This window comes from Bufo bufo, chromosome 6 (assembly GCF_905171765.1).
Source record: "Bufo bufo chromosome 6, aBufBuf1.1, whole genome shotgun sequence".
Taxonomy (NCBI): Eukaryota; Metazoa; Chordata; class Amphibia; order Anura; family Bufonidae; genus Bufo; species Bufo bufo.
The window spans coordinates 319255147-319270504 of record NC_053394.1 but is presented as its reverse complement, the minus strand read 5'-3'; the positions used below and the strand labels follow the sequence as shown (position 1 = coordinate 319270504).

Here is a 15358-nt window from a genome sequence, read left to right as displayed (position 1 = left end):
AGAATTTTTTATTTTTTGTCACAAGTTAGTGGAAAATGATGATTTTTTTTTTTTTTCTTACAAAGTCTCATATTCCACTAACTTGTGACAAAAAATAAAAACTTCCATGAACTCACTATGCCCATCAGCGAATACCTTGGGGTGTCTTCTTTCCAAAATGGGGTCACTTGTGGGGTAGTTATACTGCCCTGGCATTCTAGGGGCCCAAATGTGTGGTAAGGAGTTTGAAATCAAATTCTGTAAAAAATGACCAGTGAAATCCGAAAGGTGCTATTTGGAATATGGGCCCCTTTGCCCACCTAGGCTGCAAAAAAGTGTCACACATGTGGTATCTCCGTATTCAGGAGAAGTTGGGGAATGTGTTTTGGGGTGTCATTTTACATATACCCATGCTGGGTGAGAGAAATATCTTGGCAAAAGACAACTTTTCCCATTTTTTTTATACAAAGTTGGCATTTGACCAAGATATTTATCTCACCCAGCATGGGTATATGTAAAATGACACCCCAAAACACATTCCCCAACTTCTCCTGAATACGGAGATACCACATGTGTGACACTTTTTTGCAGCCTAGGTGGGCAAAGGGGCCCACATTCCAAAGAGCACCTTTCGGATTTCACCGGCCATTTATTACAGAATTTGATTTCAAACTCCTTACCACACATTTGGGCCCCTAGAATGCCAGGGCAGTATAACTACCCCACAAGTGACCCCATTTTGGAAAGAAGACACCCCACACATTTGGGCCCCTAGAATGCCAGGGCAGTATAACTACCCCACAAGTGACCCCATTTTGGAAAGAAGACACCCCAAGGTATTCGCTGATGGGCATAGTGAGTTCATGGAAGTTTTTATTTTTTGTCACAAGTTAGTGGAATATGAGACTTTGTAAGAAAAAAAAAAAAAATCATCATTTTCCGCTAACTTGTGACAAAAAATAAAAAGTTCTATGAACTCACTATGCTCATCAGCGAATACCTTAGGGTGTCTACTTTCCGAAATGGGGTCATTTGTGGTGTGTTTGTACTGTCTGGCCATTGTAGAACCTCAGGAAACATGACAGGTGCTCAGAAAGTCAGAGCTGCTTCAAAAAGCGGAAATTCACATTTTTGTACCATAGTTTGTAAACGCTATAACTTTTACCCAAACAATTTTTTTTTTACCCAAACATTTTTTTTTTATCAAAGACATGTATAACAGTAAATTTAGAGCAAAATTGATATATGGATGTCGTTTTTTTTGCAAAATTTTACAACTGAAAGTGAAAAATGTCATTTTTTTGCAAAAAAATCGTAAAATTTCGATTAATAACAAAAAAAGTAAAAATGTCAGCAGCAATGAAATACCACCAAATGAAAGCTCTATTAGTGAGAAGAAAAGGAGGTAAAATTCATTTGGGTGGTAAGTTGCATGACCGAGCAATAAACAGTGAAAGTAGTGTAGGTCAGAAGTGTAAAAAGTGGCCTGGTCTTTCAGGGTGTTTAAGCTATAGGGGCTGAGGTGGTTAAAGGGGATCAGACCCCCAAAAGTTGAAGTCCCAAAGTGGGACAAAAAATAAGGTGAAAAAAAGTTGAAAAAATAAAGTTTCCCCCCCCAAAAATTAAAAGTTTCAAGTAAAAAAAACAACAACGTAATTTCCCCCAAATAAAGTAAATAAAAAATAGGGAGACATATTCGGTATCGCCGTGTCCGTATCGACCGGCTCTATAGAAATATCACATGACTTAACCCCTCAGATGAACACGATAAAAAATTAAATCTGTGCTAAGTAAACCATTTTTTTGTCACCTTACATCACTAAAAGTACAACAGCAAGCTATCAAAAAGGCGTCACCGCATCCCGCAAAAAATGAGCCCCTACCTAAGACAATCGCTCAAAAAAAAAAAAAAAAATATGGCTCAGAACATGGAGACACTAAAACATCATTTTTTTGGTTTTAAAAAAGCTGTTATTGTGTAAAACTTAAGTAAATTTTAAAAAGTATACATATTAGGTATAACCGCGTCTGTAATAACCTGCTCTATAAAAATATCACATGACCTAACCCCTCAGATGAACACCGTAAAAAAGTAAAAATAAAAACGGTGTAAAAAAAGCTATTTTTTGTCACCTTACATCACAAAAAGTGTAATAGCAAGCGATCAAAAAGTCATACGCACCCCAAAATAGTGCCAATCAAATCGTCATCTCATCCCGAAAAAAATTAGCCCCTACACAAGACAGTCGCCCAAAAAATAAATAAAACTATGGATTTCAGAATGTGGAGACACTAAAGAATCATAAAAAAAATAAAAAATGCTTTGTTATGTAAAACTGAAACAAACAACAAAAAAAGTTGTCATATTTGGTAGTGTCGCGTCCGTGGCAACCTGCTCTATAAAAATACCACATGATCTAACCTGTCAGATGATTGTTGTAAATAACAAAAAAAAGAAACAGTGCCAAAACAGCTATTTTTTGTTACCTTGCCTCACAAAAAGTGTAATATAGAGGAACCAAAAATCATATGTACCCTAAAATAGTACCAACAAAACTGCCACCCTATCCCGTGGTTTCTAAAATGGGGTCACTTTTTTGAAATTTCTACTCTAGGGGTGGGCTTCAAATGGGACATGGTGTCAAAAAAACAGTCTAGCAAAATCTGCCTTCCAAAAACCGTATGGCATTCTGGAAAAATTTATTAAAATGGAATTTCTGCCAAAACAGTGACATTTTGAAATTGTATCTCTATTTTCTATTAATTCTTGTGGAATACCTAAAGGGTTAACAAAGTTTGTAAAATCAGTTTTGAATAATTTGAGGGGTGTAGTTTTTAAAATGGGGTCACTTTTTTGGAGTTTCTACTCTAGGGGTGCATCAGGGGTGCTTTAAATAGCACATGATGTCAAAAAAACAGTCCAGCAAAATCTGCCTTCCAAAAACCGTATGGCATCTCTTTCCTTCTGCGCCCTGCCGTGTGCCCGTACAGCAGTTTACAACCACATATGGGGTGTTTCTGTAAACTACAGAATCAGAGCCATAAATATTGAGTTTTGTTTGGCTGTTAACCCTTGCTTTGTAACTGGAAAAAAATTATTAAAATGGAAAATCTGCCACAAAAGTGAAATTTTGAAATTTTATCTCTATTTTCCATTAATTCTTGTGGAACATCTAAAGGGTTAACAAAGTTTGTAAAATCAGTTTTGAATACCTTGAGGGGTGTAGTTTCTAGAATAGGGTCATTTTTGGGTGGTTTCTATTATGTAAGCCTCACAAAGTGACTTCAGACCTGAACTGGTCCTTAAAAAGTAGTTTTTTTTACATTTCTGAAAAATTTCAAAATTTGCTTCTAAACTTCTAAGCCTTGTAACATCCCCAAAAAATAAAATGTCATTCCCAAAATGATCCGAACATGAAGTAGACATATAGGGAATGTAAAGTAATAACTATTTGTGTAGGTATATACTATGTATTATAGAAGTAGAGAAATTGAAACTTGGAAATTAGCAAATTTTTCATCAAAAAACTGACTTTTATAATATGTAAATTATCTCTCTACCAGCAAGTAGGGCGGTTAGTTGCTGGTAGCAGCCGCATCCTCCTTTCATAAAGACGCCCTCTCCTCATGTTGATTGACAGGGCCATCGATCTCTCTCCTCCTCCGGCTGGCCCTGTCAGCATTTCAAATCCCGTGCCTGTCTTCATTCGGCGAAGGCGCTCTGAGAGAAGGAGCCTCGCCTCCTCAGCACTCCCTCAGTGCGCCTGCGCCGATGACGTCACCGAAAGGGAAGACGTCATCGGCGCAGGTGCACTGAGAGAGTGCTGAGGAGGCGAGGCTCCTTCTCCCAGAGCGCCTGCGCCGAATGAAGACAGGGATTTGAATTGCAGACAGAGCCAGTCAGAGGACGAGCAAGTTCGCTGGCCCTGTCAATCAACATGCGGAGGGGGCGTCTTTATGAAAGGAGGATGCGGCTGCTACCAGCAAGTAGCCGCCCTACTTGCTGGTAGAGAGGTAATTTACATATTATAAAAGTCCTTTTTTTGATGAAACTACTGAACGAAAATGAGTAAGAGCCCTATATATTGATATATCGCAGTATAAGCAATTTAAGTAGCCAAAAATAATAATTACTGACTTTAGTAGGGTGACAGAAGCCCTTTAAGGAGTTAAGGACCCAAGCTGCATGCAGGAATGGGGTTTGGACCCTAAGCATTTTTTTGCATTCCTATATGAATAGGTTGGAAGCAGTTTAGTTGGGATACCCTGAAACAACAGATGGGTTGACTACCTGTTTGGAAACAGCACCTTCTACCACTTGGGCTCCAGACCACTGCTATCTCCATCTACTCCTTATTCCTCCTGTGCAGTATATTACAGTAAGCAGTCTTTTACTGCACACATGTATATTAGAGAATGACATAATCAGCAGAGGTGATCTGTGGCATAGAATAGGGCCGGGTATGGAGGGCAGACTCGGCAGGACCTGGATACAGTTGAAACATATGGCAAAGCAGAGTCCAAGGCTTTTTGCCATTTTCTCTCTCACAGGCCACGGACTGGTTTAGACATGTGGCCTATAAAATGCTAGAATTACTGTATTTAGATGACATGATGACATCACTAGATTGCATTATCTATAAGGGTATTTTTATTGTGTGGGGACACAATGGGAGTTGATATTGCTGTTTTCTGTCAGATAGAAGGGTACAAACTGGGCAACATTACTCTCTAGGGGGTCCAAAAGCAGGCATTTTTACTATGTGAGGAGCACAAAGAGGGGTCATCATTACTGAATTGGGGCAGACAGGAGGCTTCATTGCAGTCAAAGCTGCATTGTTGTATAGTGGGCACAAAGGGGACACTATTACTAAGTCGGGACAAAAAAGGGCATTGCTATTGTGCAGGACATTAAAGGGGCTGTCTCACTTCAGCAAATTATCATGTAGAAAAAGTTAATACATTTTTTTTTTCGTGGCCACTGCTACAGAGCAGATACGGGGTGGCTGGGACGGGAGCTGCTGTGCATGTGAGCTGTCACGGTCCTGACCACCAGAGAGGCTGGTGCTTTACCTATATTGTAGAAGCACGACCACCGCTGTTGGATTACAGAGTGGTCATAACCCCTGGATATGAACAGTGTATATTGTGATGGAAAAATGAATCCAGACAGCAAAGGAAGCAACATGGACTATCACAATACATTAGTAAGTGCCTTGTATTAACTTTTTCTACATGATAAATGTCATTTACTCAAGTGAGGCAAGCCCTTTAAGAGGAGCACTATTATTGTGTGTGGGTACTCTCGTTGTCCATATGGTGTGCTATTAATCGGTCAGCACATGTGTGGTCATAGTCTTGGAAGTAATTTGATACATATACGAATTTCTTGACACATTCTGTATAATGGATTGCTATGTATTCTTTCCCTCATATGGAAGCAGTGATTTAATACTGTAAGGCCTCATGCACACGGCCGTGCCGTTTTTTTGCGCTCTGCGAACCGCGGATCCGCAAAAAACGGAAGCCGCCCGTGTTGCCTTCCACAATTTGCGGAACGGAACGGGCGCCGACAATATAAATGCCTATTCTTGTCCGCAAAGCGCGGTCAAGAATAGGACAGGTTATATTTTTTTTAACGGGGCCGCGGAACGGAGCCACGAATGCGGACAGCACACAGAGTGCTGTCCGCATCTTTTGCGGCCCCATTAAAGTGAATGGGTCCACATCCGAGCCACCAAAACGGCTGCTCGGATGCGGACCCAAATGACGGTCGTGTGCATGAGGCCTTAGGCTGGAATCACACATGCAGTTTTGCTGCAGCTTTTTTTTTAAACAAATGCTGGAAGTGAATTAAACAGGAATGAGAAATATGTTTGCATCTCTTTCTTGCCATATCCACTTTTTCTTGACTCTAAAAAATGCCACAACACCTGCACGTATGTTTCCAGCTTTAAGCCTCATTCACACGTCCGTGTTCTCCACAGACCGCACACGTACTCATTCATCTCAATATGTGTATTCACACATTTCGTTTTTTTTACCACTGTCCGTGTTTTTAGTACGGATGCATGCTCTATTTTGTCTGTGTTCATGGATCCATCACTCCCATTATAGTCTATGGGTCCGTGAAAAACCACGGGTGCAACACGGATGCCATCCGTGTTTGAGCCGTGTTTCACGGATTATTCGGAAGAGATGCTTTGAAAATTATTTTTCAGCTGCGCAGTGTCAGTGAAACATGGATGACAAACAGGCAGCAAAAAAACGGACACACGGAACACACACGGATCCATCATGAACATCTTCACTGAGGCATCACTGACCACCTTTTTACGGATTTAAGCACGGACATGTGAATGAGGCTTTACTGCATTATTTGGTATGCCTCCATTTGATCAACCTCTTTCTGTCTCTGCAGTGGTTCAGCGCGTTCTGAGAATTGAAGATCACATTTTGCAAGTCAATGACAAAATCTACAACCTTGTGGTCAGCGAGGTTACTGTCAAGCTGGAGCTAGAGGAGGTACTGTAGACAATACACTGTCATTTACAGTGATTTCCAATTATCTCAATGGATGTGGAATGGCTCTTCTCTGCTTAGACAATGATGAACACCCCTTCCTTCACACGCACACACACTCCTTCTTAGAAACGACCATGCATCCTCATGAGCCACGTCTTAAATTGCAGCTTAGCCACGTTTATGTGGATACTGCTATGACAGACAAAGCCTCTCGGTGGTGGTGATGTCTCTGAAGAACAGTTTTCCACTACATTAAAGTGAGTCTGTCAGCAGTTTTGACCCTGAAAAACTGCTAACAGTGAAAGGTAGGGGCGGTATAGAGCCTGGTAAACTTGCCTTTTATTATCTGCATCATTATGAATAAAAACTTTTCTTCCTCCTCTGGGTGCTGCTCCAGCGAGTGCCCCGAAGTGCTCTCTGCAGTGAGTTGCATCCAAACCCCTACCCTCTGAGTGACGGCTGTAGTGGTCTCCTGGTCGGAAGCTGCAGCCATCAATCATAGCAGAGGGGAGAGGCTGTTAATCATTAATGCATAGAACTCTTAAGAGTGAGGGACCGCAGGAGCGGCACTTGCAGGAGCAGCACCTGGCAGGATAAATGTTCCTGTTCACAGTGGCATATTGTTAGGATATGCAATCACTTACTGATCAATAAGGGTGTTCCTATGCATTCGCTTTAACTGCTCAGCAGTTGCCTTCACAGCAGGTCCCAGAGTTCAGACCACCACTGATCATGATGGTATGTCGTACCCTAATGGTATGCCATAACATTATATGAGAGAAGTACCACTGTAAATGGCATCCAGTATGTCTCCTATAAGGTTTGACACCCAGCTCTCGTATAACTAGGCATATTGGAACTTTTCTGTCCTGGACCTTTATTGTCATTGTTATTGGTCATCCAGATGACCCACGATCAATATTTAAAGGGGTTGTCTGACCCCCAAACTAAAATTTTATTACTGCTGGTAATGTGTGTAAAATAAAGAAAAAAAATCCACTCGCCTCTTGAAAGCAGCTCTGTTCTAGTGCTAAGGGACCCCTCCCCTCTGTTTCTGGTCCGTAGTGGACCAGAAATGTGATGTTCTGTACACGGTCACATATACCACTGCAGCCATTCACTGGCCTTAGTGGTGACTTGTCCCCGAATTGTATGTGACCACTGAGCCTCTGCGGTTACATGCTGCTGAGGCCAGTGAGTGGCTGCATCAGTGCACAAGACCACAGACAGGATGTCACACTTCTGGTTTGCTGGGGACTGGAAGGAGCGAGGACACGACCTTCAGCTTTGAAATGGAGCTGCTTTCAAGAGGTGAGTGGTTTTTGTTTTTTTAATTTTGGTTTGGAGGTCGGACAAGCCCTTTAAGAACTCGGCAGAACTAGTTTGGCTTGAGAAGAAAAAATGATTTCTACATAAGCAACACTGGGCTATAGATGGCATACAGGTTGAATATATGTACATCATTCATTAGGCCATAGTATTTGTACAGAGAGGGCTCTGGGGGGTTCTCATATCTAATCTCCTAAATAAACAGGATCTGTTAGAAAAGCAGATGGAGCTATGTGTGCTTTATGATACGGATGATGTACACGTGCAGGAAACAGGATGCTCCCCTCATGTCATATTTGTTATTAAGGGAATGCAGTTTGTGCCACTTATCAGGTTTATGCAGCTGCGCTGTCACTTCTGAGACGATAAAGGTTCAAGAAAAATATGAAAGCCCATGAAAAGTGGTGGGAATCAAATGTTCCTTTTCTCTAAGTCTGCACAATATTGCACTTGTTATGGCTAGAGTTTGTGCTTCAGAGCTGCTCTTCCTGCTGTAAAAAGTTAGTAAAAGGTTGTGCCATAGTCAGCCATTTTTTAAATTTGCATGCACGTGTACAAAGACACTTCCCTACAGTTCTGGGAATGTCAGTCAGATTTGAGCCCGTTACTTCCATAGCTGTGATTTGTGCATTCTATACCCACTTTCATTAATTCGTAAGGGAATTTTTACTTATATGACCAGATGCATCCTGGTAATAGAGTGGCAGAAAACCGCTGTAGCATATATCAGAATACCATATCCAACTAAAGCCATTTTCCATTTTAAGGTGTTTCAGAAGCTGTCGTTGACTGTAAACTACAAAAATTTCCCAGAAAGCTGTAGAAGTCTTCTGAAGAACTTGAAACAGACTCGTAAGGCTGTGAAGTTTGACTTTGATGAAAAATTTATGATGTGTACTATAAGTGGGCCATATACAGAGATTCAGACCTTGGCACAGGAAATCTTAAGTAAATTAGAAGTTGGACATACAAACTTACAGCAAATCTCATCAGATACGCGAAGGAAAGCCAAGAGTGACCGTCTTAAAAATTCTGAGCCTCAAGATCTACCACAACACTTGCATCAAAGATCTGTGCCTCCTTACGGAAGTGCAGACGAAGTAAGATATATTCCGCAGACTGAGTCCTTAGAGCAGCTACAAGAACCATTTGTGTGGGATTCTGATATCTTCAAATACATACAAAAATTCCACAATTTGGAGTATCAGGAGATACTAAACAGATATCATGTTCGAGCAGTGGATGAAAGTGCAGAAGAAATCACCACAATTTATCTTCAGCCTGTAAAAGTGGGTAAAAACCATCTGGCAGACTTGAGATCTGCACGATCCAAGCTCATGGGTCTTTATCAAGGCTTAGAGCTACTTCTTCGGAAGGAGCAGATAGACAAGAGAGATGTTTATGAAGATCAGGACTTTAGGGTACTGTTACGAGACTTACAAAAACTATTTCCTATGCTTCTTTGTCACGATGATGACCGATATCTGTACCTTATTGGAAATGGGGTTGATGTGGCTCAAGGGAAACAGCACATCAGTGATTTAAAACTGAAGGTTGACAGGCCATCAAGTTATGTAGACACACAACTTAAGGTTAGTGGGACAGTTACAATGTCAGAAGGTGTATCCCATTCTTTGTCCCCCAATTACAAGCATGAAAGCAAAGTTGGAAGCAGGATAGCTGCCTCATTTAGCGGTCCCACAACACATAGCTCATACGGAACAAAGTCCCACATAGATGAAAAATACCTGATATCAAATAGTCCGCTACTAGATCGTGAAAGAGAGCCACCTTATGACAGGACATCTCTCAGATCTGAAATTACAAGTGCCCTTCTTAAGAATGAAGATTTTAGTCTTTCCCAAGCAGAAGAGAAATCAGAAAGCAAGACCATGCCATCGTTCAAAAGATGTGATGTACTCCCAGCCCTAAAAACTGGCAGAGAAGATATAAGGCACAGCAGAAGCACCTCTAAACCCACAGGTCCACTCAAATCTGTCCCATTTACTAAAGCATCAAGTGAACTAGCCTACTCTAGCCTGGTAGATGTGAACTCGCCACCCATGGACTTTAAAATACCGGAAGGTAAACTTAGAAGATCCAGTAGTTTAACCCGTATCTATTCAACAGAGAATGCCTCTTCTGAGAAACACAGCAATGCACAGATATTCAAAGATGAAGTTGTTGTGACTGATTTGCTGTGGCATTATATTAAACAAAATTATAAATCTGACATCGATAGTTGGTGTTCTTCAATTGTGTTGATGGAGGAGAAGCAAAATGGGAAAATTACCTTAAAGCTGAAGGCAACTAACAAAACTGTTTTGACTTTAACAAAGGAAAGGCTTCAGCTATTATGTTGGAAAGAGGACATAATTGTAACCAGCTCTTGCTTTGACTATACCACACTTGGGGTTAAAGGTCCAACCGACATTGCGCTAGATGAGTGGTGCAATCTGTTCCGTAAATGCTCTAAAAAAGTATGTGTTAAGCTAGAGGAAGATAAACTGGTCCTTATATATCCCAAAGAAATTCAGGTACATGTTGTAGAAGAGTACAGTCAGCACATAGAACGCAAAACGAAGTCAACTAGGGATTATAAGATGCCAGATGATGGTCAGTCTTTACATCTAAAAGACAAATTTGAGTTCTCTGGCAATAACCTGTCTGAAAATTATATTGCAGAGTTGAAGCATAAGCAAAGCTCAGAAGACAATTTTTTCAGCAAACCAAACCTTGGACCTTTATCTGTTAATTTAGGAGGTGAATATATGTCTCAAATTAACAAGAATCAAGCTGGAAAATATCTAGCAGATCAGACATATTCCCTGGTTGGAACAGAGCCATTCCAAGGAATTGACCATGGAAACAAAGCCTTTTTTGACAATCCGGTACCAGCTTTCCTAGGTGAAAAGTCTCCTCATCCCAAAAAACAGAAAGATTTTAGTGAGGACCCAAAAAGTAGCTTGTCATCCGAGGTGCCTCAAACTGATCTTTCTACTCCAAGAAAATATTTTGAAGATCTGAAGACAGAAGTGAAAGCTTATGATCATGGTCTTTATAACAGCGACGTAACACAAGGAATTGACTTCTCTCCACCTAATGAGACTGATTTGGAAGCACGTTATGATGACCAGGCCATCTCTACAGAGGGTCACATAGCACAGTATCAGAACAGTTCATCTCAGCTGCGGATTCCTGCAGTTGGCCAAGAATCAGAGATAATGGATTCAGTTTGTGTCCAGTGTAAGAACAGTGGCAAAACAATTCAAACATCATCTGGTCAGAATCTGTGTTATAAATGTTATCTAACATCTGAGGTCTCTGCTATGAATGATACAGCAACAGGCAAAGGTAGCTTGAGAGCCTCCATGACTCAATCAAGAATGAGCCTTCGTTTACCTGGGTATGAGCGAGATACTTCTTTGAAGATAATATATAACGTTCCGGATGGAGTCCAAGGGGTAAGTGACAGAAAGTCTGATCCACACTACCAAATACACATCCTTACTTGTGGAATCATTTTGAAAATGGTCAGTAGTCATAATTCACTATAATGGAGACACCCATCCCCTATAATAGAATCCATATTGTTCTTAAATCAACATGGCTCTTTCAGTGTTCTTATCTATGAAACGCTGGCCATGAACTCTTATTAAAGTCATTCTCTAGGGGCCAAAGGATAGGCAATCAGAGTCCGATTATTGAATCTGACAACTCTGCCCCATCAATCAGCATTATGAAGTAGCCACAGTGTTTCAGCAGGTGCATTGGGCTCTTAATTGTTTTTACTGTTACATTGGCTGTTACTGATCTGCAGTACCAGTAGCTCCTGCTGATTGGAGGGATCGGACCCTGATCAAGTCCTGAAAGTCTTTTACTCCTGACAAATCACATCATATATTGGAACTAGTTTTATCAGGATGTAGTGACTATACATAGAGATGGTAGGTTATTAAGAAGGGCAAATGGAGTGGATAGGGTTTACTTGTAGTCCATAACCAATGGGTGTAACCAAGGTGGACAGTACCTGGGTTTGATAAAGCAGTAAAGGGAGTGGGCAAAACTGGAGAATAATATGACCGACCCATCTGTTTTTATATTTTATTTAGGCTGGAGATCCTAAACCAGGATGCCAGTACAAAGGTGGCAAGTTTGAAGCATTCCTGCCAGATAATCGAGAGGGGAACAAGCTTCTTACACTGCTCCAGAGGGCCCTGCAGGAAGGCCTCATATTTCACATCAGGACATCTGAAACAGGAGATAAAGTCACATGGTACAAAATTCCTCATAAAACCTCCCCGGATGGAGGAAAGCAAAAGTAAGTATGTCCTGTGATATTGGTAAGTCCTTGTCAGCCGGGGGAGGTAAGATGCTTTCTAAGTTATCAACAAGGTATTGGCCACCATACATGGAGGTCTGTAGTTTGTTGGCGGGTCTTCCTGCTGGTAATGTAAGGCTATGCAGCAGCATTTATGTCACCGGCAGCGTGCAGCCCAAGCTTCATGGCTGCATTTTGGGCATGGTGGAAAATGGAAATACACTTTTCTGAAGACTTAGGATTGATTATTGGTGCTAGGAGTGGTTGCTTGTATCTACTGGAGCTTCTTGAATTGAACCTACGTATCTTTTGACAGGAATGGATACCCAGATTTGGCATACATGAAATCTACTATTGCTCTCCTGAAGCATAATGGCATTGAATAAGACTACTTAGACTTGTGGAGACTGCAGAATATTGCTACTATCAGTACATTCCTTTCTTTCATATCTACGAATGTGAAGTTATTGCTGACTTCATACTTTGGATAGAATGACATAACTGTGCAGCAAATTGCTAGAAGTCTACAGAAGATTTGTTTGCGGTTTCATTATACACAATTTTACCGAAAAGAAGAAAACTCGCCCTAGAGCAGTATCACTAAGGATTCATTGTTTGTACATATGTTCAGATTTTTTTACATTCTCCATTTTTCCATAATTCACTCCAAACATCAGGTCCAGTAGCTGGATAATCAAGGGTGAATCAGTCTCTATTGCAATCAGTGAGGTTTTCGTAAGGGTGCTTTTTTATGCTTGCGCCCAAGTAATGGGTGCCACACCACTATTGTTGCCAGTCTACATCTGTACTTACTTTTCACAGCTTAGCCTAGGCCATGTGTCGTCATGTTCATGGCCTAGGTGCAGTTCAGCCCCATCAAAATTAATGGGGATGAGCTGCAGTACCAAGCACAGTTGCTATACAATGTACAGCGATGTGCTTGGTAATCTGAGAGGGCTGCAGCACTACTGCAAGCACCGTTGCCTTCTCAAACAACTGATCGGCGGGCGTCGCAGGTGTTGGACCCAGATTCAGAGGAAAAGTCATCAGTAGAAAAGTCTCGGAAAACCTTTTTAAGGTGCACCACAGCGGTTGGAGGTAAACGTGGTACCATACATGTGGCCCTAATTCATGTTTAATAGCACTATAACCCCGATTTTAGTAGTCTGAACCTACAGAAAATGGGCACTGCCACCCATTCTTTATCAAGATTAATCACGGTCAGGCACACACTAAATTGATTTGTGACTAGTTTGATCAGAAATAATGATCAATTAGTGAAAAACCCCTTGTATGCTTTAATCAGGTTAGAAATTGATGCCAGGGGCTCAATGGGAACTTAAAGTGGCCATGGAAAAAAAAAAATCTAAATGTAGCCCCATCTTAACAGAAGGCAGGGCCAGCAAAACCGAATACCACAGTGCAGCAGAAAACACTGCTGCCCATGCTGCATCATTCAACCGTGCCACCATCCTGAGCAGGGCGATGCAGTTGAACACAGGAGGAAACTTTCTTCTGCCAGTCAGATGCATAATTACTTGATGCTCTTAGCTTTAATTGATGCTCAGAGCATCAGATCATTAAGTACCTGGCCAGTGGCCATGAGGAGGGCTCAGGTGGTCCCTGGTCATTGGCCCCCTGGGAAATTTCCCTGTAGGGTCTATAGCCAGTCCGCCCATGCACTTTGCCTTTCGACAAAAAAGCTGAAGAGCAACTTAAATGACATAAAACAAATGTCATAGATATGGAGTTGTGCTTTAAAGTCGATTGACCCAGCAGAGGAGGTGCGAGGATAAAGATGAAGTGAATGCACACTTTTATATATATATATATATATTTTTTTAATTCTCACTTGAGTTTTATTTTAGCAACATATGCTAACAGAGGTTTATTTCACGTAACTACAGCTTCAGGGCAAAACAAGTAAAAGTGTGGAGACATCACGAGCTGAAATGGGCTAGACATTTGTTCTTAGTGACTGTCAGCAGTCACAGCAGTTAAACATTGTCTTACATAGGATACACCAGCTCCATAGAAAAGTTAAATCGATTTCTGTATAAATTACATTCCTCAGGCCGAATTCACATCTCCATATCCAGATTTTTTATGCAAAAACCTGGATGCTTTGCATCACCGAAGGTTCAGGATGTGTGTTTTTTTTTTTTTTTTTTTTACTGTGGTTGATCAGTTTTTTGCGTCCACAGTAGTGTTGAGCAAACTTGTGGTTTCAATTTCGGCATACAAGTTTCGGGTTATCTAATAATTCCGTTATGTATTCCGCCACCATGGACTATAACTTATGGTCCATGGTAGCGGAATCCATTACGGAGTTCATAGATAACCCCAACCTTGTACGCTGAAATTGAAACCACACTTTAGTCCATTTTGCAGACAGAACATGGATGCTATCTCCGTTGGTCTGCTTTTTACTGATCCATTGCAAAGAGAATTGATGCAAAGTTTGTAAAAAAATAAATAAAATTCTCTTTGCAATGGATCAGTAAAAAGCAGACCAACGGGGATAGCATCCATGTTCTGTCTGCAAAATGGACCAAAGTAGAGCAAGGTCCCTGTCGGCCACCAGTCCACTAAAAAACACAGATGTCTAAATACACAATTACACATATAGAATTCAATGGATCTGCATGGACAACATGGATGTGAATAAGCCCTTATAATTGCACTCATCCGGAATTACGGTCTGTAATATAATCCAGAGCTGCATTCACAATTCTGCAATCTTTAGATCTTCCAACGTTTGTTCCTGGCTCTCTTGTAAATTGCATTCTGAGAAGTGTATTCTGTAGGAAAACCAAGTGTCCCAGTATTATAAGCCGTTAGAAACAGTCAACAAACTTGTTGGCAGGTGCAGCTGTAATGGTAACCATTATTTCACTTTTATTTATTCTATGCACTTATATAGCTCTCCTATATTCCGCAGCGCTTTACATACATTAGCATCCAACTGTCCCCTATGCCTTTAGAGTGTGGGAGGAAACCAGAGTACCCGGAGGAAACCCACGGAAAAACACGGGGAGAACATACAAACTCCACGCAGATGTTGTCCTTGGTCGGATTCGAACCCAGGACCCCAGCGCTGCAAGACACCAGTGCTAACGCATTAGAATTGTGATTACAGCTCTGGGCTAGAATACAGGCTACAATTTAAAACCAGTACAGATAAGTAACACAATGGCCCACATT

At 41.1% G+C, this 15358-nt stretch overlaps 1 protein-coding gene across 3 annotated transcripts in view; it reads left to right on the top strand.

The window, feature by feature from the left end:
• The window catches only part of LOC121003095, a 46473-nt gene extending 31847 nt beyond the window's left edge, over positions 1-14626 (top strand). For 2 of the 3 annotated variants that reach the window (XM_040434668.1, XM_040434666.1), the window contains exons 4-7: positions 6401-6504; positions 8601-11297; positions 11946-12154; positions 12471-14626. In XM_040434668.1, the coding sequence (XP_040290602.1) occupies positions 6401-6504; positions 8601-11297; positions 11946-12154; positions 12471-12540 (3080 nt within the window). In that variant the 3' untranslated portion in view covers positions 12541-14626. Of the gene's footprint in view, positions 1-6400; positions 6505-6579; positions 6810-8600; positions 11298-11945; positions 12155-12470 lie in introns of those variants that run through there. The other variant, XM_040434669.1, reaches the window with a different exon arrangement.
• The last annotated feature ends 732 nt before the right edge of the window (positions 14627-15358 follow it).